The sequence below is a fragment of the Sphaerodactylus townsendi genome, linkage group LG06, assembly GCF_021028975.2.
Source record: "Sphaerodactylus townsendi isolate TG3544 linkage group LG06, MPM_Stown_v2.3, whole genome shotgun sequence".
In the NCBI taxonomy this organism is placed as follows: Eukaryota; Metazoa; Chordata; class Lepidosauria; order Squamata; family Sphaerodactylidae; genus Sphaerodactylus; species Sphaerodactylus townsendi.
Genome location: NC_059430.1, coordinates 112,134,603 through 112,155,961, shown reverse-complemented (window position 1 = coordinate 112,155,961; position 21,359 = coordinate 112,134,603). Strand labels below are relative to the sequence as shown.

The window sequence follows — 21,359 nt, the reverse complement described above, 5'->3', positions numbered from 1 at the left end:
CTAGATTACAGAGATCAGTTTCCCTTGAGAAGATGGCTGCTTTGGAGGACGGACTGTATGGAATTTACCCTACTGAGGTCCCCATTCTCTTCAGGCTCCACTTTTTCTATGCAGTGGGGACTCAAGGTGACCTATGACAGCATTCTCCCCTCCAATATAATATCCTTACAACAAACACTTCATGAGGTAGGTTAGGCCAAGTGTGTATGACTGACCAAAGCTCACCCAAGGGCTTTCCCCACTGACAGAGTTGTACTGGTTTCTACCTAGGTTCGCCTCAGTGAATCCCCACTGCCACCGAGCTCAACATTGTTTTGTCAGTTCCCCCCCTCAGAACTGTGACATCCTTGTCACAGTTATGAACTACACTTTTCTGCCGGAACAAGGTCGATACCGCTTTGAAGTGGGGAAGCATCGAAACGACACCTCATCCGTTCAACCAATCACGAGCCGCTTTTGTGGCATGCGTAGAATGGGAGAGTCGTGGCGGGCAGAAAGCGCATGTAACTGTAAACTGTAAAAACTGTAAAAAAAGAACGCTCCCGTTTCCCGCCGTAACACAAGCGCCAATCACGATCGAGGAGTGAAACAGGCACCAAGATGATCCCGCCCACTTAGCTCGGTTCCAGGGGGCCAACTCAGTTACTGTGGGGATAGCCTGGAATCGCCCTCCACTGAAGGGAACCGAGTTGACCTTAGCTCCCTTCTGTAGTGGGGAAAGCCTCTTGAGAAGACTAGAAAAATGGAAAACACGCCTCCCCCCCACACACACTGTGTTCAAGGCACAGCACCAGCCAAATAACCCAAAGGTTCCCGGCAAAACAAACTGACCATCTAGGGCTGTTACTGCAAACACTTTCCTCTACCTGCTTCATCAATCCCTTCCTGATTTCCCCCCATTCTTCTGCTCACACCAGAATAGCCACTTACTAGTCTGACACAGGAAAAGAACTCTGCTTTTCTGAGTAGCCCCCCACCCCCGCCAATTGATCTGGGCATAACCACAGAGAACTTTTTGGGGTGTGCGGCTTTTGCTAGTCACAAAACATTGCCCTTTGAGAAGCCTAACTAAACTTTGGCGAAGAACCAAGAATTGTATTCATTTATTGCCACTGTATATCCTGGCCCTCACTTGGATGACCCAGACTAACCAGACTAACCAGATCTTGTCAGAAATTAAGCAGGGATGGCCCTGGTTAGGATAGGAGACTACCGAGAAAGTCCAGCATTGCTATGCAGGAGTAGGCAATGTTATACCACCTGTTTTCCTCTCTTGCCTTAAAAGCCCTAAAGAGTCACCATAAATCAACTATGACTTGAAGGCACCTTACACACACACACATATATCTTGCCTTTCTTTCAAGGTGGCACTCGAGATAGTATAGCTAGGATTCCTTCTCAGGGATTTATTTATTCATTTAAATTACTTGTAGTCCACCTTCCTCACATGGACTCAAGGCGGACTACACATAGGCTTATTCCGCACATGCAAAATAATGCACTTTCAAACTGCTTTCAGTGCTCTTTGAAGCTGTGCAGAATAGCAAAATTCACTTGCAAACAGTTATGAAAGTGGTTTGAAAACTCATTATTTTGCGTGTGCGGAAGGGGCCAAAGTGAGCCAGTACAATCACAAAAAATGGGACATTTGGTAACCAATGCATTAGGATTTTAGAAGTCTGGAAACCATCTGAAAGAACTGAAGCATAGCATAATGATCCACGCAACACATTAAGCAGTACAGAAACTGCATAAATAGGACCCTACTTACAGTAAATTGAACACAGCAGTATAGACCACAGCCTATAATCTTTTATCCAAATTTTGTGCAGTGCAACTATTACCTGCACTGAAAGCTCTCTGGTATTCAGTTTTGCATCATTTGTTAAAAGCCAGCAGTGTGTATGAGGGGGGACGAAGGCCATTCCACAAGGTAGGCACCACAATGGAGAATTTATGTATATGGACCGTTGTTGATTTTGCCCATTTACATGTTGGCAGCTGCAGAAGCCCCTGCTGACTTGAGTGAAGTTGTCAAAGTAGAGTAAAGCAAGAGAGGCGATCCTGTAAATAAGAGGTGCTAAGGCCTTGAAGAGTTTTCTGTGTGATAGCCAATACTTTTAACCGAGGCTGGTGATTGATGAGTAGTCAGTGGAGTGCCTATGGAATGGGAGTAATAAACATGTTCGACTACCTCCTGTTAATAGCTGAGCCATGGTTTTGAGGGGAGGTCCAATGTACAGAACATTACAGTAGTCTAGCCTCAATGTTTCTGTTGTGAGGCCCTGGGTGGCCAAGTCATTTGTATCAGAATAAGGAGCCATCTTACAAGCTAGGCTGAGTTGGTAGAAAAATCTCTTTTTTTGCAGCTGGAGCCAGTTTACCCCAAGACTTTTACCTGTATCAGTTGAACTCCAAAAGGCTGAGACAAAAGCTGTATAAAAACACATAGATGTCTTTACTGAATCCAAAGAATACCCCCTTGTACAACTAAATGAAACTGAATTGTGCCCTGCAAACACCACACAAAAGTACAAAAATTACACGAAAAACTGTAAAAGTCTGATTCAATATATTACATATAGATGCAACACCTACAAGTTGTAAAAAAGGCAATTGTATAACGCAAAAGAGCCAGAATTGTTATATACTTATGCATATGTGTGTATATATACATACCTATATACCTATTGGTATGTGTGAGGTGTAAGGTGCTGGAAAGTCAAAGTTGGCTTATGGCAACCCCAGAAAGAGGCTTTCAATGGAAGTGAGAATCAGAGGTGGTTTGCCGCAGAGCCTTTCTCGGGAGTCTCCCATCCAAGCACCAACCCTGCTTAGCTTCCAAGATCTGAAGAGATCAGTCTATACTATGCTGCATCTTTCTCTCTCTCTTGCCAACATGTATTCATGTTGTAACCCTTAATATTAAATGCAGAATTTGTGCAAATAAAGAGACAGAGCAGTTGCTTATTGAAAATAAAGTTTACTAACTATAAAAGAAGGGAAAGGTAAACTTGGAGACAAAAATATGAAGATACCTTTCTAACTAGCTAGCTCCATTGGCTAGCTTCTGCTTGGCTATCACATGGTTAATAACCTGCTAGAGAGCATGTGCAGAGAGTGAACAAAGGATATAAACCTATTGCCTATGTGCAGACCCGCATGTATCTCATGCCGGTCTTATTGACCCATAGGGGTCAATTACCTGGTCACTGACTTCTGACCTCACTAGCTAATTAGCATGCACAACATTAACTCCTTCACTACTGGATTGTGTGACTGGCACTTGCCAAATCCCATCAATTCACTTTACAAATGATATGGCGACCTGTACCTTGATAAACGGGGAGTTTAAATCACATGATGAGCCGGGCAGATGCTGAATGTAACACGAGAATTACTCAACATGTGTAGAAACAAATCTCAAGTGTACACAGTACAGACAGTATGTGCATTCACTGTAGCTTGGAAACAGCACTTTATCCTAAACAAAGTTATACACTTCTAAGCCCATTGAATTCAAATAGACAGCAGGGTTTTACGTAGGTTTAAAATGTAAGTATTGATATTCCAACTAACCTGGGGGTGGGGAGGGGGAGGAAGTCAACAGGATACAGTTATAGTCTGCTTTGAGTTCTAGTTTTATATAGCACTCAGCTAGTCAAGTTTTTCACAGCATGGAAATAAACATTTTAGAAATTTTTTTACAAGCAAGCTGGGTTGATGTCGGCGGCTTCCTACAATCTTCCGACATTATATTCTGCTCTGGTGCCAGACTTCACCTCCCTTGATTTCCAAGACTTCTGTGCAAAATAAGGACACCCTTATTTTGGAGAAAGATTTAGTGCCTTTGAGAAAGCACGTTCAGTGTAGGTGGAAAGTGTCACAGAGGTGAGATTATGTTTTGTAGGAAAATGCCTTGATGCCAAGCACCCTGGCATCAGTGTATCTTATGTGTTCCTATATATACTAGGAGTTCCTATACTGATCATTTTGCTGTAGGGAGCAGGGCTAGGGTAGGGTCATAGTGGCAGGTGTATGGGCAAAAGGAACAGCCGTGACTTACCGCGGCTGCCATTGCTGATGGGGAAGGGACAGCCTCCATGGGGCTGCCTCCTCCCCCTTGCCTTGCGAGCTCCTGTATGCTCGCGAGGCTTTGGCTTGGGAGGTGGGGCCGGGCGGCCTATTTAAACCTGGGCCTGGCCTCCCCACCTCTCCATTTGCTGAAACGTGCGCCCCTGGCAGCAAGGAGTCTTCAGGAAGTGATGACCGCCCATCTGGAATCTCACAGCTTCTCCAGTGTGCGTTATAATTTTTCATCGGCAGGCGTGCTGAGAAAAATTTAGGTGTCTGGGGGACAGCAATATTTGGCTGCCCAGTACACATACCATAAGATCAGACCCCCATGCTGCGCCTCACGCTTGTGTTTACCTTGAACCAATTTTGTTAATAAATGTTTTTATTCCACACACAAATGTTGTTGTATTAAAAGTTCTTTCAATAGCAGGAGGGTATTAGCTACTTCCCTCAGGCAGCAATACCCTCCTGTAGGCTCCCTTTGTACATACTTGTGCACACCTGTACATGTGCACACACACTTCCCCCTATACAATATGTGACTCTTTCAAGGCCCATCTAGGCTAATGTTTATGCTTGACTTCTTCACTCAGCACCTCTCCCAGCCAGAAATGGGAGAGTGACCCAGAAAGTATTGTGATGACATTTGCTGATGGAGTTGAATGAAGGTAAGAGAGCCACATGTTACTGTACACCTCTTCCATCTGGAAAGGAGGCATTGGCCTAGGCCCATGGTGGCGAACCTATGGCACTCCAGATGTTCGTGAACTACAATTCCCATCAGGCCCTGCCAGCATGGCCAATTGGCAAGGGCTGATGGGAATTGTAGTCCATGAACATCTGGAATGCCATAGGTTCGCCACCACTGGCCTAGGCCCTAGAGGTAACTGTGACATCTGGGGAGGTCTTCCATTTCTGGAGCTTCTAGGGGAAGAATGTTCCTTCAAGGATCTCTCCTCTCTGGCAGCTGGAGTTGGTGATGGGCCTTCCAGGGGCCCTGCAGCTGCCCAGTAGGGTTCGCAGCACTGCCTAGGCAAATACCAGAAGGTTTTGGAGGTGGTACTTGGAGAGTGTAGAGTTTGGAGAGGATAGGATGATACTTCTGAGGAATGATCTAGGAATTTCCCCTAATTTTGGTGGTAAAGACCATAGAGACTAGGGGAAATTCCAAGAGTGTCACTATGGAAGACACTTTTCTCCTGCTCCTCAGATTGTGTAGGCCTGACATTTCCAAGTTGTCAAACTATCAAGTTTGTCATAAAAAAGACCATCCTCAGGTTAACTGTTAAAAATTGCTGTGAGTTATGGTAAACCTTGGGCGGTTTTGTGTGGTTTGAGGGTTAGAAAACTATGCTGACTAGAGCAATGTATTTATTTAAGTTAAAATGAGAAGGGAAGGTAAATCCAACAGTAAACGATTCTGCATCATTCGGCTGGGTGAAGTTAGCCATTCTTTCTGTTCCATCTTGGTGGCCAATTAGCATGACTTATCCACATTTCTGCATTCCTCCTTAAAGGTATTTATCTTGGTATACAGGGATATGGACACCCATACACAGAAGTCTTGGTATGTCCTGCTGAAGCTGAGTTAAAGCAATAAAGTGGGTGAAGTATGGTTTCAAAAGCCACAGCGTACCCTGATCGTCGATGGTGACAGCAAAAAAAAAGGAGGAAAAGAGAGAGGGAAAGGCATCCTTTGATCTGTGAAAGGCTTCTTGTTATTATCTGCATATTTATTTATGCACTATCCTCTTTGAAGCTGGAGAGCATTGCAACAGTTTTAGTGTTTGGAAATTTACTCTCATAAGAAAACCACAGTTTGGATCAAGGCACAGGAGAACTAGAGTTCCCAGAGTCAGTTTCTGCTCTCCTCTAGACCAAGGGGTAGGAGAACCATGGTTCTCAAAATCCTTTTCCATGTGCTTCTAGACCAGAGGGCAGACAACTACAGTTCCCAGAATCCTCTTCTGCTCTGTTCTAGACTGGAAGACTGGAGAAATATGGTCACCAGAATCCCCATTCTCTCTCTTCTGCATCGAGAGCTTAAGGGGAAATACAGTATTTGCTTGCCTCACTAGAGACGCAAGAGATGCCCTGACTCCACAGAGATTCCAGAACAATTAATCGCTGAACTAGCGATTTGAACCCCTACGTGTGAATTGACAAATGTGGTCCTTGCCAAGTCACCAGCTCCCTCGCAGAATGTGAAATAAGAATATGAAGCTAATTAATTTTGGATCAGAGCTGACATAAGAACAAAGATTTCTGTAGATGCCCATTGATTTTCCTGTAGAACTAGAGATGAGTGAATGGTCTTCATCCCCCCCCCCTTTTATATTCACTCATATCGTTGTCATATTTTGCTGTTGATTTCATAGATACCATGCATACATGTTGCATGGTCTTTCTTGATTTATATGGGAGGGAATACATGGTTTGCCCTTTTTCCATTATATCATCTCAACAGTAGGTAGGTTAGGTTATGACACATTTTAAGGCCATCTGAATATAGGACGTACATACACCTGTTAGAAGAAGAAGAGTTTGGATTTGTACCCTGCTTTTCTCAACTGTAAGAAGTCTCAAAGCAGCTAGCAAGCTCCTTCCAAGGAGCAGCAGTGGCGTAGGAGGTTAAGAGCTTGTGTATCTAATCTGGAGGAACCGGGTTTGATTCCCAGCTCTGCCGCCTGAGCTATGGAGGCTTATCTGGGGAATTCAGATTAGCCTGTATACTCCCACACACGCCAGCTGGGTGACCTTGGGCTAGTCACAGCTTCTCGGAGCTCTCTCAGCCCCACCTACCTCACAGGGTGTTTGTTGTGAGGGGGGAAGGGCAAGGAGATTGTAAGCCCTTTTGAGTCTACTGCAGGAGAGAAAGGGGGGATATAAATCCAAACTCCTCCTCCTCCTCCTCCTCCTCCTCCTCTTCCCTTCCTGTCCCCACAACAGACACCTTGTGAGGTAGGTGGGGCTGAGAGAGTTCTGAGAGAACTGTGACTGGCCCAAGGTCACCCAGTAGGCTTCATGTGGAGGAGCAGGGAAAAAAACCTGGTTCATCAGATTGGAGTTTGCAGCTCAAGTGGAAGAGTGCGGAATCAAACTTGGTTCTCCAGATTAGAGTCAACTGCTCTTAACCACTACACCACTAACATTAGCTTAGATTAGGTTTCATGATTTTAATTGTATATTCTAACTTTATTCACCTGCATATTATACGCTGACCTCAGTGGCTGTTCGTACATACAATATGTCACTGCTGTTCAAACTTAGAAAATGTCATTGCTGATGAAATGGTGCGTAAATAACATTGAAAAATGCATGTAGTTTATGAGACATGGGAAGTGGCCCAGAAATCAACAATGCTATGTTTTATGCAAACAACAGTCTTGTTGAAATTTTGCAAATGTATTTGGAGTAAACCAGTGGGAATATACAAGTATGCACATTGTGTGAATAGGGCAATGTGAAGGTTTTCAATGGACAAAACAGCTTTGCTACTTTATCACAAAAACCCAAATGTATGTTGATGGAATATCCATGTGTGGCTCTTCACACCCCCTGATGTGGAGAGAAGCTGTATGAAATTGGAAAATATACACACTGTTCTCTTTACACAGAACAGAGTATCAGGAAAATCACAGGTAGTCTTGTCACTGAGCTCCCAGTATTCATGATTGTAAATGTCCAAAAAGGATTAAAAATGAAAGCAAAATTGAAAAAGAGATTTTCAAATAGCAGTAAATTTGCCAGGCCAAGTCTGACAACCAACAGGAGGGTTGAGGCCAGTGGTGGGATCCAAAAATTTTAGTAACAGGTTCCCATGGTGGTGGGATTCAAACTATGGCGTAGCGCCAATGGGACTGGGCGGGACACAACGGGGGCATGGCCGGGCATTCTGGGGGCGGGGCATTCCTGGGTGGGGCTGTGGCAAGGACGCAGCCGCTGCGCCGGTCCTTGGGCGGGAAACGAATGCACGCAGGCGCAGGCTGCCACACACACTGGTGCACCTCCTGCTAGACTGCTTCAAGTTCTGCGCGCTACTGCTGAGAGGAGGGGCGTAACTAAGGCAAAAATCACGTGGCAAAATCACCAATTAGTAACCCCCTCTCGGCACACACAAATAATTAGTAACCTACTCTCAGGAACCTGTGAGAACCTGCTGGATCCCACCTCTGGTTGAGGCATGGGGACATGGTGTGTGTGTGTGATGTCAGCGACGTCCTCAACAACACTTCCAAGTACAACGGTAGAGTTTCTATTGAGTCCTAGAGCTACCTATGGTCACTTTTGGGTTGTGCCCAGAAGTGATATACTGGCGCAGAGGAAACTGACCAGTTTTAAAAATAGTCTCCCCATCCCTCATGATTTGGAGTGGTGGCAGGCATTGGAGATGATTGTCGGGAAGAGATGTGTAGCAAGAGATGTGTCCACCATAAAACAGCTGGGATAAGAAGTTCAAAATCATCCCTATATAAAACATAAAGTTACCACTGCATAGAATGTAGGGAAGAGATGCTCTTCAATAATAGCACATATTTTTATGTTATAGAAATCTAGAAAAACATATTTTCCTTTGACATAAATTGACACAATGTTCAGCTTCTCTGGAGCCCAGAGCGAAACTCCTGTTTTATATTTTTAAGTCAAACGGGTCCTCTACTATAAATGCAAATGCAACCTGTTTGGACCTATCTTGCCCTTCCATCCCTTTTACCTTAACTTGTTTTAAAAGCTTTAATCTTCTCGCATACCACAAAACCCCCAATAGTTACCCCATCATCTCCAGCAATATATTTATCTTTCTTTGCTAATTAACAGAAAAATGACATAGAGAAACCTCAGCTTCCCCCGCCCCCCTTCACTGTAAGAACAGTGATAGAGGTTTCATTTATCGGAGGATGTGAATGAACCCCATTCATGGCTATATGTAGTGTCTATACCAAAAGAGCTTTGTGAGGAGGGCTGCAAGGAAACACACACACCCACGCACACACACCCACACACACACCATGCCCCCATGGCTAAACCCTCCTGTTGGTTGTCAGGCTTGGCCTGTACAGAGGCATTTGGCCTGTACATGTAGAGTTCACTTTGTTCTCCGATAATGTTGGTAGAGTTTTACGACTTGCGATGAATGAGGACTATATCCATGTTGTTGGAAGACGCATCTTGCTCTGCTCATAGAACATCCTTTTGGGATGGGTGAATCACAGTCATTTTTTTGTACATAGAACTGCACAGATGTACAACACAAGATGTTCTGCATTTTAACACCTTATTCGTTTAATCAACGATGTGCCAAAAATAAGATTTTCATGGGCACTCAGGGCCAATTAGGACATGACATGTAGATTGGGATCTCTCAAGGTTTGTAGAGGATGGAAAGCAGATGCTGCGGTGGTGTCAAAGTTGGAAGATACCTGGAGATTTGGGGGGTAGAGTCTAAGGAGGGTGGTATTCGGGGGGGAGGAAGGACTTCAATGGGGTATAATGCCATAGACTCCATCTTTCAAAGCAGCCATTTTCTCCAAGGGGAACTGATCACTGTCACCTAAAGAACTTTGGTAATAGTAGATCTCCAGTCATCACCTGGAGGTTGGCAACCCTATAGAGCAGTGGTTCTCAACCTTCCTAATGCCGTGATCCTTTAATACAGTTCCTCATGTTGTGGTGACCCCCAACCCTAACATTTATCCAGTTTACAAATGGAGAACACTGATGCAGAGAGTCTTAGGCGACCCCTGTGAAAGGGGTGTTCGACCCCCAAAGGGGTCCCGACCCACAAGTTGCGAACCACTGCTATAGAGGGTAGATAAAATTTAAGATCTTGGCACTGGCATTAATTTTTCCCCTAAGCCATTTTTTTCCAATGCAAAAACCTCTCTGAAGAGCTGCTAGTTGCTCTTTGCAGAAACACAGGTTTCCACAAGGCATTCTTATGGTAGGCTCTTAATGGAGCAGAGATGGATTGGCCACAAAGGCCACAGGGAAAAAGCCCATGGGGAGGCTGCCCCCAGCTGGGCATACTCTGGTTCCAAGTGAGAGGTGGCTATGGGGTGTTGCCAATATGATCCAACAGTTCTCACCAGAGGTGGGATCCAGCAGGTTCTCACCAGTTCCCAAGAGTGGGTTACTAATTATTTGTGTGTCCCGAGAGGGGGTTACTAATTGGGTCTGCTTTTCTGTTAGAAATTCCATTAGGTCCAAAAATCATAAAGTCCTGTTGTTTCCTATGTGGCTGGTTAGCAAAGGTAGAAAACGGGATAATTCTCCCTGTTGGGCTGTTTTAAAAACATGTTTTAGAAATATGGTAAAGTTCCTTGTTTAAGGAAAGTATCCTTCTTTTGATTTCTAGAAACAAAATTAAGTATTTGAAAGTATTAAGTATTTGACAGGCAGTCAATTAGAGGAGAAGTAGTTGTTTCTGTTGGCAGTAGACAATAGGACTTGCTATAATGAGTTTAAATTATGGACAGAAAGATACCAGCTGGAAATTAGGAACTTTTTTTTAACAGTAAGAGTTTTTTACAGTAACAGATAAATTATTAATCCCCCGCCCCCGGAATGCCCGGCCATGCCCCCGCTGTGCCCCGCCAAATTTAGTCCCCATTGGCGCTACGCCACTGTTTGAATCCCACCACCATGGGAACCTGTTACTAAAATTTTTGGATCCCACCACTGGTTCTCACCCCACATAAGATTGGGAAAGAGATGTCTGGCTGAGCTTTAGCAGCAAGGGGAACTCAAGTCAAGCTGTTCTTTCTCCCTTTCTCCTTCATCGGGCATGAAGGACTGACAAGAGGATGGGGTGTATTTAGGATTGCCAACCTCCATGTAGTGGCTGGAGATCTCCTGGAATCACAACTCTCAGAGATCAGTTGCAACTATGACAGAGATCAGTTGACCCTGACTGCTTTGGAAGGTGGACTTTATGGCATTCTACCTCATCCAAGTCCTCCATTCCTCAAACCCCTTCCTCCCCGGTTTCCACCCCCCAAAATCTCCTGGTATTTCCCAGCTCCCTTTTTCAGGGCTGTTCTTTCCTCCCAGTTTGCCTTTGCAGTGCAGAGACATGATAGGCACCAGGCAAATAGTGTGAGGAAAGGAATTATTAAGCCGCCTCCTTCCTTGACAATATGGACATCATATGAAAGTGTCCCCCACAGCTTGTCATGAAAGAGAGAATTCAGGAAAAATCTATTGAAATCTACCACTGGATCCAACCCACTTTTAAAAATATGGATATCACAATTGTCAAAAAGGTATCTGACACTACGTTGTTTTCTTAATTACATCCTACCTGCCCCATCTTAATTTCTTCAGAAGTTCCTGAAGGAGTTCCATAACTAGGAGTTCCATAAGCAGAAAATTATGTCAGTTTGCAGAATGGGGCAGGATAAGAATGTAGGAAAAGCCCTGCTGGGTCAGACAATAGCCCATCTAGCCCAGCATCCGGTTTAGGGCTGCCAACATCTCCTGGAATTACAACTGATCTCAGGACTACAGAGATTTCATTCATTTCATTCGATTTAATATCCCACCTTTTCCCAACCCAATGCTCCTGGAGAAAACAGCGGTGCAAGGTGAACTTGATGGCATTACGATGTGCTGAGGTTCTGCCCCTCCTCAAACCTGCTTTCCCCAGGTCCACTCCCAAATCTCCAGGAATATCTCAACCTGGAGTTGGCAACCCTAATTCCTGTCCTGTCCTAATTCCTGTCCATGACAGCCATGCAGTTGCCTTAAGGGTACTGAGGTTTACTGCCCTGGAATGCATTCCTTTGGTGAATGTAACCTCTCCTCCATAAATCAGTCTAGCCCCCCTTTAAAGCCATCTGTGCTCACGGGCCATCTGAAGTCTGCATTTGAATTGGTTGTTGAATAAAGAAGTGTTTCCATTTTTCCATCCAGAATTGATTGGCCATTAACTTCAGCAGGGGTTCCTGAGTTCTTCTATTATGAGATAGAGATAACACTCTGTCTGTCTGCTTTCTTCCACCCATGTGCATAACTGTACAGACCTTTAACATATTCCCCCACTATCTTTTTTCTAAACTGATGATGCAGATTTTTTTAGCCTTTCCTCCAGCCCCTAATCATCTTGGTTCTGTATTGTAACACAGTATTATTAAATCCCATTCTGTCTGAGCACCACTCTGATGGTTCTCCTGGGCCCAGGGACATATTCCTTTACCTGGAACAGTCTTTCCTCCCCACTTAGTTAGACTTTCAAAACTGTGACTTGGCAGCAGAGGCGTAGCAAGGGGGAAAAGTGTCCGGTGCACTGGCAAATCCTCCTCCCCCATCCCATCCCAGAACGCCCCGTCCCACCCTGGAACGCCCCCGCTATGCCACCGGAATGCCTTCACCACGCCCCTACAGGGGCGCGTGCCCGGTGCATCATGTAACCCCCATTCCCTTGGAGCTACGCCTCTGCTTGGCAGTGAAACTTTTATTTTAATGCCTATTTCTATTAAATGAATGAACACAATGGATTGTAAACTATAGCAGACATTTGATTTGCTCATTAGCAATTTTTTAATCCTTTTTGGGGGGTGGGGTGGGGGGAGACTGTGAAGGGAAAAATAATATTGTCACCAAAGTTTGTATATCACGCTAGGAAAAACAGTAAGCATTTATACGGGATTTTTTTTATAGGTAAAGTATATTCTCGGGTGAAACCTTAAAACACCCCTGTGAAATAGTCCTGAATAATTATGTCCATACTGCATCCAGGAAACCCAGGTTTGAATCTCCATGCTGCCATGGAAACTTGCCGGATGCCCTTGGGCCAGTCATACGCACCTTCCCCACAGGTTTCTTGTGAGGATAAAGTGGAAGAAAGGAGAACGATGGCATGAATGAAGTAAATAAAATAGAGAGGGGGAGATTGAGGCTGAGAGAGACCAACTTGCCAAAGACCTCTCAGTGACTGTGGCATAGGAAAGATTTGAATGAGGGACCTCAGAGGTCATAGCTTCACTAGTGTGCTATCTCCAGCCTCTATAATAAAGTGCTCGAAAATTCCACAGTCTAAAAAGGCAATTTCCCAATCAGTCCGAAGATTCGGTCTCCTGGCCGTTTTTTCGCAATTCAACCAAACAATTCGCAAAACCCAGAGAAAATCAGCTTAGCCTCTTCCATGGAGCTCTGAAGCCTCTTCCTTTCCTCCTGTGCCCGTTCTAAACTCCAGTTACTCTCTCACAAGAATTAAAAAAACACACACACATAAGAAAACTGCTGTTCCTCAATGCCGGCATCTGACATTTCATAGGTCCATGCTGTGATTTGTGCAAACCCACCTAACCTCATCCTGTCCTGGTCCCTGGGGTCTCTGAGGCAGAAAAGCCTTTTGCCCCAGCCTGCTGGATACCATTCACTTACTGTGGCAGACCCCAGGCCAGATTAAAGCCAGTGATTGGCAGATAAACCTCCTTTTTCCCCTCCTCGCTTGATTTGACTGCCTTCACTGTTCAGGGCTCAAATTCCCCACATTCCAGGTCAGTGCTGGTCGCTTTTTTTTTTTCAAAACTGCTTCCCCACTTTTTAGTCCAGCAATGGAGCTGTTGTGGCCCAATCCAGGTGATGGGAAGGGCCAGGGGACCTTCCCTTGTCAATATCCATCCTTCCACACTTCCATTCAATCTCCTCCTCCCCCCTGTCCTGTAATACATACGTGTTATAGGCTGGCTTCTTGCCTGTTCTGAGGAGTGGCCCGTTTATACCTCTGGGCCAAAGCCGGAGCCTGCCAGTCCACTCTCTGCTTCCATCAGAGCAACCATGACAGTGATTATTTCGGGCATTGTGTTCCTGGTGTTGCTTCTCTGTCAGGAGCATGGAGTTACTGGGGTTCCTCCTCAGCTAAGAGGTAAGTTTGGGGCAGAAGTATTCCATGGCAATTCCAGACCATACCTTTAGGTCAGCATGCTGAGGGTATGGTGGCTCAGAGGGAATTAAAACCCAGAAAGGTTTGAGGGTTATGCAAGAGTTATTGGGGCAGGAAATTATTTTTCAGCTAAAAGGTAAGTCTGGGGCAGATGGATTTTATAGTTAACTCCTAACTATGCCTTTAGGTCAGCATGCTGATGAGTTAAAGGAGTTAAAGTCCAAAAAGGTTTGAGGATTATGCCAACCATCCTCCCAACCTCCCCCAATTTTTCTCCCACCAAAAGGCTTTGAAATGTGTCTAGCTCTTGCTCCTGTTTTCTTCTGTCCTTTAGCATAGCAGTGGAGGTTAAAACACAAACCCTTAGGTAACTTTTGCCTTCAACTTACAAACACAGCATGCATGCTGTTCTCATATCCTGCTTGATTCAGCATCCTAATATGAGAAACTTGGCTCTGGATTAGTTTCTTCCCAGTTTTTGGTTTGGAGTGAGTCAGGTGCTTTGGTAGAATAACATCTTTGTAGAAATGAGTCAACTGGCCGTGCTAAAGGTATTTAATCCTTAAAAAAAACCCAGAGAGCTTAGCTTGCAATTTCCCTTAGCTGCGGAATAATCCAGTTAAAAAGGTTAGGATTTATCTTAGCTTAAAGATGATAAGTTTACTTGCCCTGTACGCAAGAATGGCCTTTATAGATTTTCACTGGGTCACCTGATCATATCCCATTGGATCCAGTATGACAGCTTTCTAAGACAATGTGCATAGAATCAGGTTGTTAGTGAAGTCCAAGGGGGCAAGAACCAATATAATTCTACCTCTCACCTTTTTGAAGCCCACTGGCACTTCCAGCTGCAACCCTAAAAACATTTTCCTAGGAGTAAGCCACACAGAATAAAATGGGACTTACTTCTGTGTAGACCTGCTGAGGATAACTCCCACAGTTTGATTCAGCTGCTTGTTTCTACAGATGAGCTCCAAGTGTAGTAGCCCATTTCTCTCCCAGCATGGTGTAGTGGTTAAGAGCAGGGGGATTCTAACCTGCAGAACCAGGTTTGATTCCCCACTCCTCCACCTGAGTGGCGGAGGCTTATCTGGTGAACCGGATGTGATTCTACACTCCTACATTCCTGCTGGGTGACCTTGGGCTAGTCACAGTTCTTCAGAACTCTCTCAGCTCCATCTACCTCACAAGGTGTCTGTTGTGGGGAGAGGAAGGGAAAGGAGCTTGTCAGCCACCTTGGGTCTCCTTACAGGAGAGAAAGGTGGGGTATAAATCCAAACTCTTCTTATTTTTATTCTCCCCTCAGAGGTGGTAGCATCTTATGGAAGACTGAAAAGAAAATATGTGCTTATAGAGAAATAGTTTGTAAGGAAATTAATCAGGAAAGCCATAGATTGTGTCAGGAAGAACAGCTAACAGTTAATATGTGGACCCTACTGCCACTGGAGGTTCCTGAGCTCTTTTAAAGAGTGTAGAAGAAGTCTAAACAACTAAGAAACAATATGGTATAATGGTTAGGGTGTCAGACCAGGATCTGGAAGAGCAAGTTTGAATCCCTACTGTTCCGTGGAAGACTTCTGGGTGAACTTGGGACAGTCACACACTCTCAGCCTACAAGGTCCTTGTAGGGATAAAACTGGGACAAGGAGAATGTTATTAGCCATGGTGGGCTCCCACAGGGAAGAAAAATGAGGAATAAAGTCAACGAATGAATAAAATTTGGGGAAGCAAAGACAAGAGCACTGTTGCTTGTCAAATGATGACATTTCACGCTGATTTTTTTTCATTAGACCTACTATGTAAAAAACTACAGCAAATTGTATTCAAGTTGTTTTGCTATTGAATACCAGCAGCATGGAAAGCTTAGTTGAACATCCCATGCAGTTCAGTAACCATGGGTGACATTTTTTTTACTTGTGTGTAACCTGGTACTGCAGATCCATGTGGATAAGTGTTCCTCCTGTGCAAGGCATTCCCTGAATCAGGACCATTGTCAGGATCATGCATGACAGAATCTTGATCCTGTAGCCTGAAATCTGGAGTCCCCCATACCCCTGCCCCAACTGGCCATGCTTTTCCCCATACCCCTGGAGTCCCCCCTACCTCTGCTGGAGTCCCCCCTACCCCTGCCCCAGTTGGTCTTGCTAGAATTTTATTTCTTGCATTCTTGATCCTACAGATCTTCTGTGGAGATAAATAGCTCTCCACCCATATTTGGGACTGGGGTATTTTCTGATGCCGGGATCATAACGCATTGCGTGTAGTAAATAACTGTGATGCAGCCCTTAGGCTTCTGTTCAATTCATTGCTGTCAGTCTAGATTTCAGCTTTGGCCAAGGTCCAATAGTATTATATCTGGCACAGAACTCTGGAATAGAATAGATTTTCTCTCTGCCAAGTATTCGGGCTGCTGTGTGTGCTTAGTGGTAAGGCTGTTTCCAAGCAATTCATCTTTCGTGCAGCTCAAATCTACTCTTTGGATCTTTATTTCACAGGAAGAAATCCAGCTTTTTAGATCCAAGTTCTCAAAATATTATCACTGGGTAAATGTCATCCCTCAGCAGTTATTGGTGCCACTGCAACTTATAGTGATGTCTGGTTAGATGAATGTCATTCGTGCCTATTGGATAGTGACCATGTCATTACTGACCACAAACTGATAAGAACAGTTCTCTCCCATACCTCTGCCACACACAAATCGGCACTCAGAATGCCCAGTCCTGAATGGTCCAGGCTAGCTTGATCTTGGAAGCTAAGCAGAGTTGGCCTGGTTAGTGCTTGGATAGGAGACCTCCAAGAAAATCCAGTGCTCCTCTGCATCTCTTGCTTTGAAAACCCCATAGCGTCATCATACATTTTCTGTGACTTGTTGGCACTTCACACACACTTTGAGATGTTTCAGATGTTAGTTGGGTGGGGAAAGGAACTGAATGAGAAGCAAACAAGCTATTTTGATGGACATGGAAGATATTGTTCACCATCACTGCCAATGTTCCCTTTCCATGTGCAGTCCCAAAGCTGGGTATCCTTCCTTCCTACCCACTTTGCCTCCAAAGACAAACTAAAATGGCCCATGGTTAGTGCTTGGATAGGAGACCTCCAAGAAAATCCAGGGTTTTTCTGCATTTCTTGCTTTGAAAACCCCATAGCGTCATCATACATTTTCTGTGACTTGTTGGCACTTCACACACACTTTGAGATGTTTCAGATGTTAGTTGGGTGGGGAAAGGAACCGAAATGGACATGAAGTGTCTTCAGCTTTTGTCCCAAGACCAGCCAGTTTTCGTTTTTGTGCTGCCCTTCCCTATGGATGCTTCTTTCATGTATGCTGGTGCAGGTATCATAAGACTGAAAAAATGGAAGGCAACAGCGGCCTTTGAACTTTCCAAGTTTTTATAAGGGATGTGCATTTTGTGAAACCCAGTGTTAGATTTATTGTGGTGGTGACAAGTACCTGCAAGTTGCAGCCAATTCGTGGTGACCCCTATAGGGGTCTCTAAGCAAGAGATATTCAGAGGTGCTTTGCCATTGCCTACCTCTGCGTTGTGACCCTGGATTTCCTTGGTGGTCTCCCATCCAAATGTTAACCATGGTGATGGTGGACCCTGCTTAGCTTCTGAGATCTGATGAGATTAGACTAGCCTGGGTTATGTAGGTCAGGGCAAGGGTTATTGTACTTTGACAAGTGAAGTTGTCCCTTCCACATTGCAACTTCCTCATTGTGATTTTGATATATTGGCGGTCAGCATAAGAAATTTAAATGGGAATTTTGGGGGGAGTTTTGCGGAAGTCACATAGGACATGCAAAAGCCAGTAGATGACACAGAAGAAGTTGAGAAGCTCAGAAGAAGTTGAGAAACTCAGAAGATGTTGAGAAACTCAGAAATTCATAAAATACGTGTATAATATTGTATAATATCAACATATTTAAATTCAGACTTCTTGTCTGGTACAAAGGGAGGGTCAAAATTGTATGCAGATTTTCAGATTGTGCTGGGCGCTGCACCCTTAACCCCAGCAACGTGGAAGGGACAACTGTATTTCCTTTAACTGATTGTAAGTTACTTTGCACTTCAGACAGAGGCGTATCTAGGGAAAATGTAGCTTGGTGCAAAATTTGAGTTTTCAGTCCCCCCGTATGGGTGGCTGCCCTCCCCCACCACAACCAAACAATGTTTTTTTTACACCAGGCCAAAAAAGTGAGTGGGAAAAAGGAGGGGAAGGATGAGGATTGTGGGGGACAACTGAGTTGCTTGGGTTGCAGGGTGCACATTGACAAGGTGGGCAGCAGCTGCTGATGCTGGTGTGGAGGGGCCGGCGGGGTTGCCAGGCCAGGGGGTTTCAGCAGGGGACAGAGCAGTGGGGCTCGTTTGAAGGGGGAGGCCGTGGTGGGTGACAGCAAGAGGGTGTGCAGCCAGCGGCGAGCAGCTGATAAAGGCGGCGAGCAATATGCACAGGGGATCCTGCAGCTGGAGGTTCCAACCCACTTATAGGGGTAGGAGCAGTGGTGGGATTCAGCAGGTTTGCACCACTTCGGCAGAACCGGTTTTTAAAATGGTGCTTGTAAACAACCAGTTGTTATTTGAATCCCACTACTGGGTAGGAGGGAATCTGGCTGGAGTACCAATTGCAATGCAGGCTGTGAAGAGAGTGAGGAGGTTGGGGTCTAGCTCTCACAATCACCCAAAGGGAATCCAACAGGAGCTGGGAGCCGTAGAGGCAGAGATCTTGCAGTAAAAGGAGAGGGATCTGGAGTGTCAAGGGATCTACTAGGAAGGCGCCTGCAAATGTCCTCCTGGGCAGGAAAACTAACCTTGCCAGAGGGGATCTGAGCTGAGTAGCTGGCTCTACTGCCTCTGGGATGCCCAGTGTGAGGGAGCTCCTCCCTAGACAGTGGCAGGCGGGTTTGTGGGCTAGATCCAGCCTCTGCGATCCTGAAGGTGAAACAAAGTGATGCCTGCACTTTCCTAGCTCCATTTCTGACAAGGACACAGATCAAGGCATACATAATATTGGGGATGAGCACCAGACTTTCCTCCAGGGCCAATTGGAAAGAAGGGGAGGAGAGTGGAGAGGGTAACCCGGGCAAGGGGAAACCTCTGCCAGCTGGCAAGTGGGCGGGGAGGTGAGCCAGTTCAAAGCTTTCCCCGCCCGTGCCTCCAGGTCATGCCTGAGCCTGGCGGCTGCGCAGCCTCGTGCCCATCCCTGAGTGCTGAGCACCATGAAACGTGTAATTCCAGGCAACACAGAGGCTCCGCCCTCCTCCACCATGACTAAACAATTTTTTTTGCACCAGGGGTATGGACCCGGGGGGGGGGAAGAAGGAGGGGCTTGGGGACTATTTTCCGCCCCCACGTGACTAAATGGCTGCTGCCCAGGGCCATTTTTGACCCCAAATCTTTCCCTGGGCAGTACGCCCCTGACTTCAGGTAAGGCAGGCTTTTCACTGGCTATAAGGCTGGGGGAACATGTGGAGGGCAATACCTTGGTACTGTTAGTGTCCTCCACATTCAACTGGATCCTAGTTGCTGTATGGAATGGGGGTGGACTGTGGTGTGGCTCAGCACCTCTTGATCCAACTCCCTGCAGGAAATAAATGAGGTGCCCAATAAATAAGGCACTAAAATGTTCTTCTGGCAACTCTCCTTTGCTTAAAAAGAAAAAGGACTTCTTCAGTTAATCAGAGGGGAGGGGAAGAGGAACAAATAGAGCACACATGTTAATCTTTACCCTCCCAATCAATATAAAACTAAACTTCAGTCTGCATTCTCTAAAAAGAAGAGGCAGCTTTTATAATATATCCCCCCCCCCCCAATAAATAAAGATTGTTCATCAACAATTCAGCGTTTAAAGATCTTAGTTGCCAGGGTTGAAAAGAGAAGAAGACGTCTTTTGCCAATTGACTCCCTTATTAAAACACACTTAGACCACTGGTTCTGGTGGTTTTTCCGGGCTGTATGGCAGTCCGTAAAACCCACCAGAACCAGTTGAATCTGGCTGTGAAAGCCTTCGACAATGCACTTAGACCATCTTGTAAAATTTTAAGTGCAGGGAAATGTGGTATTGTAATCTTCAAGAAGCAGTTTCTTTAACTTTATATAGAGCTATGCAAACTCCTAGCTCTCTGGTCTGCTGAGCCACAGCTGCAGACAAGCTCTTTTCGCAAAGGTATTGCACAAAGGGGATTTCCCCCCATGTTCTGGAGGATGCGGGAGCAGATCTGACCTCTTTCTTTTTATCCTAAGACCTGACAGAATGACACAGATCATCTAGTGCCAGCAAACCCTCATGTCTTCTGGGAGATCACTTATCTGTCTGGCCTCCACCAGCCCAGGGCATTTTTGGCCCTGGCCCCAACCTGGAGGAACGCTATGTCCAAATGAGACCAGAGCCCTGCGGAACTTGATGACATTCCACAGGGCCTGTAAGACAGAGCTGTTCCACCAGGTTAGACAGCAACAGTTATCTACCATCGAAAGGTCTCCCTCTTCCCCTATGGCTCATTCCGCACATGCAGAACAATGCACTTCCAAACTGCTTTCAGTGCTCTTTAAAGCTGTGCAGAATAGCAAAATCCACTTGCAAACAGTTGTGAAAGTGGTTTGAAAACGCATTATTTTGCATGTGCGGAAGGGGCCTATCTCTCCAACTGCTGTTCTGTTTTATTGGTTGGGATGTTATTGAGTTCTGGAATTTGTCATATATAGAAGATTAATATTTTAATATGCAATGTATGATTTTATTGTTTTTACATGATGGAAGGTGCCCTGAACCTGCAAGGGGAAGGGCGGCATATAGGGCATATAGGGTGAAGAAATGAAATGAAGAAATGAAATGAACTCTAACAAGGGGGCTTTCCATTTATCCAAGAGGGCTCAGATCTGTCCAGGGTGCACTATTTTCCTTGCATGACATTTGAAAGCCTCCATTTGCAATACAATATCAGATAACAGTGGACCAGTCCTCCTTAAGTGTCAAATCATGACACACTCGTTTATCTGACATTGCTATCAGCACTGCTAAGGGGGCAGAGTTTCCAATGACTTCCCCCTTTAATAGAGGCTTAATGTATGAAATGGGTAGGAGGAGCTTTTCATAGCATGGCACTAAATAACATCACCTAACGAAGGCTCATTCCGCACATGCAGAATAATGCACTTTCAAACTGCTTTCAGTGCTCTTTGAAGCTGTGCGGAATAGCAAAATCTACTTGCAAACAGTTGTGAAAGTGGTTTGAAAATGCATTATTTTGCGTGTGCGGAAGGGGTCTAAGTTTCTGTAAATGGGGTGGAACATTTTTGGGGGAGGGGTCTAGGTTATTGGCAACCCTACTGAGTGGCATCATTTCCTGTGGGGGAAACTGGGATATACAGCTCTGCAAGGCAACAGGAATTGC

At 45.2% G+C, this 21,359-nt stretch overlaps 1 protein-coding gene across 2 annotated transcripts in view; it reads left to right on the top strand.

Annotated features, from left to right (window-relative positions):
• Nucleotides 1-13,800: 13,800 nt before the first annotated feature.
• The window catches only part of MATN1 (matrilin 1), a 42,313-nt gene continuing 34,754 nt past the window's right edge, over nt 13,801-21,359 (top strand). For both annotated transcript variants that reach the window (XM_048499783.1, XM_048499782.1), the window contains exon 1: nt 13,801-13,945. In XM_048499783.1, coding sequence (XP_048355740.1) covers nt 13,858-13,945 — 88 coding nt within the window. In that variant the 5' untranslated portion in view covers nt 13,801-13,857. The remainder of the gene's footprint in view (nt 13,946-21,359) is intronic.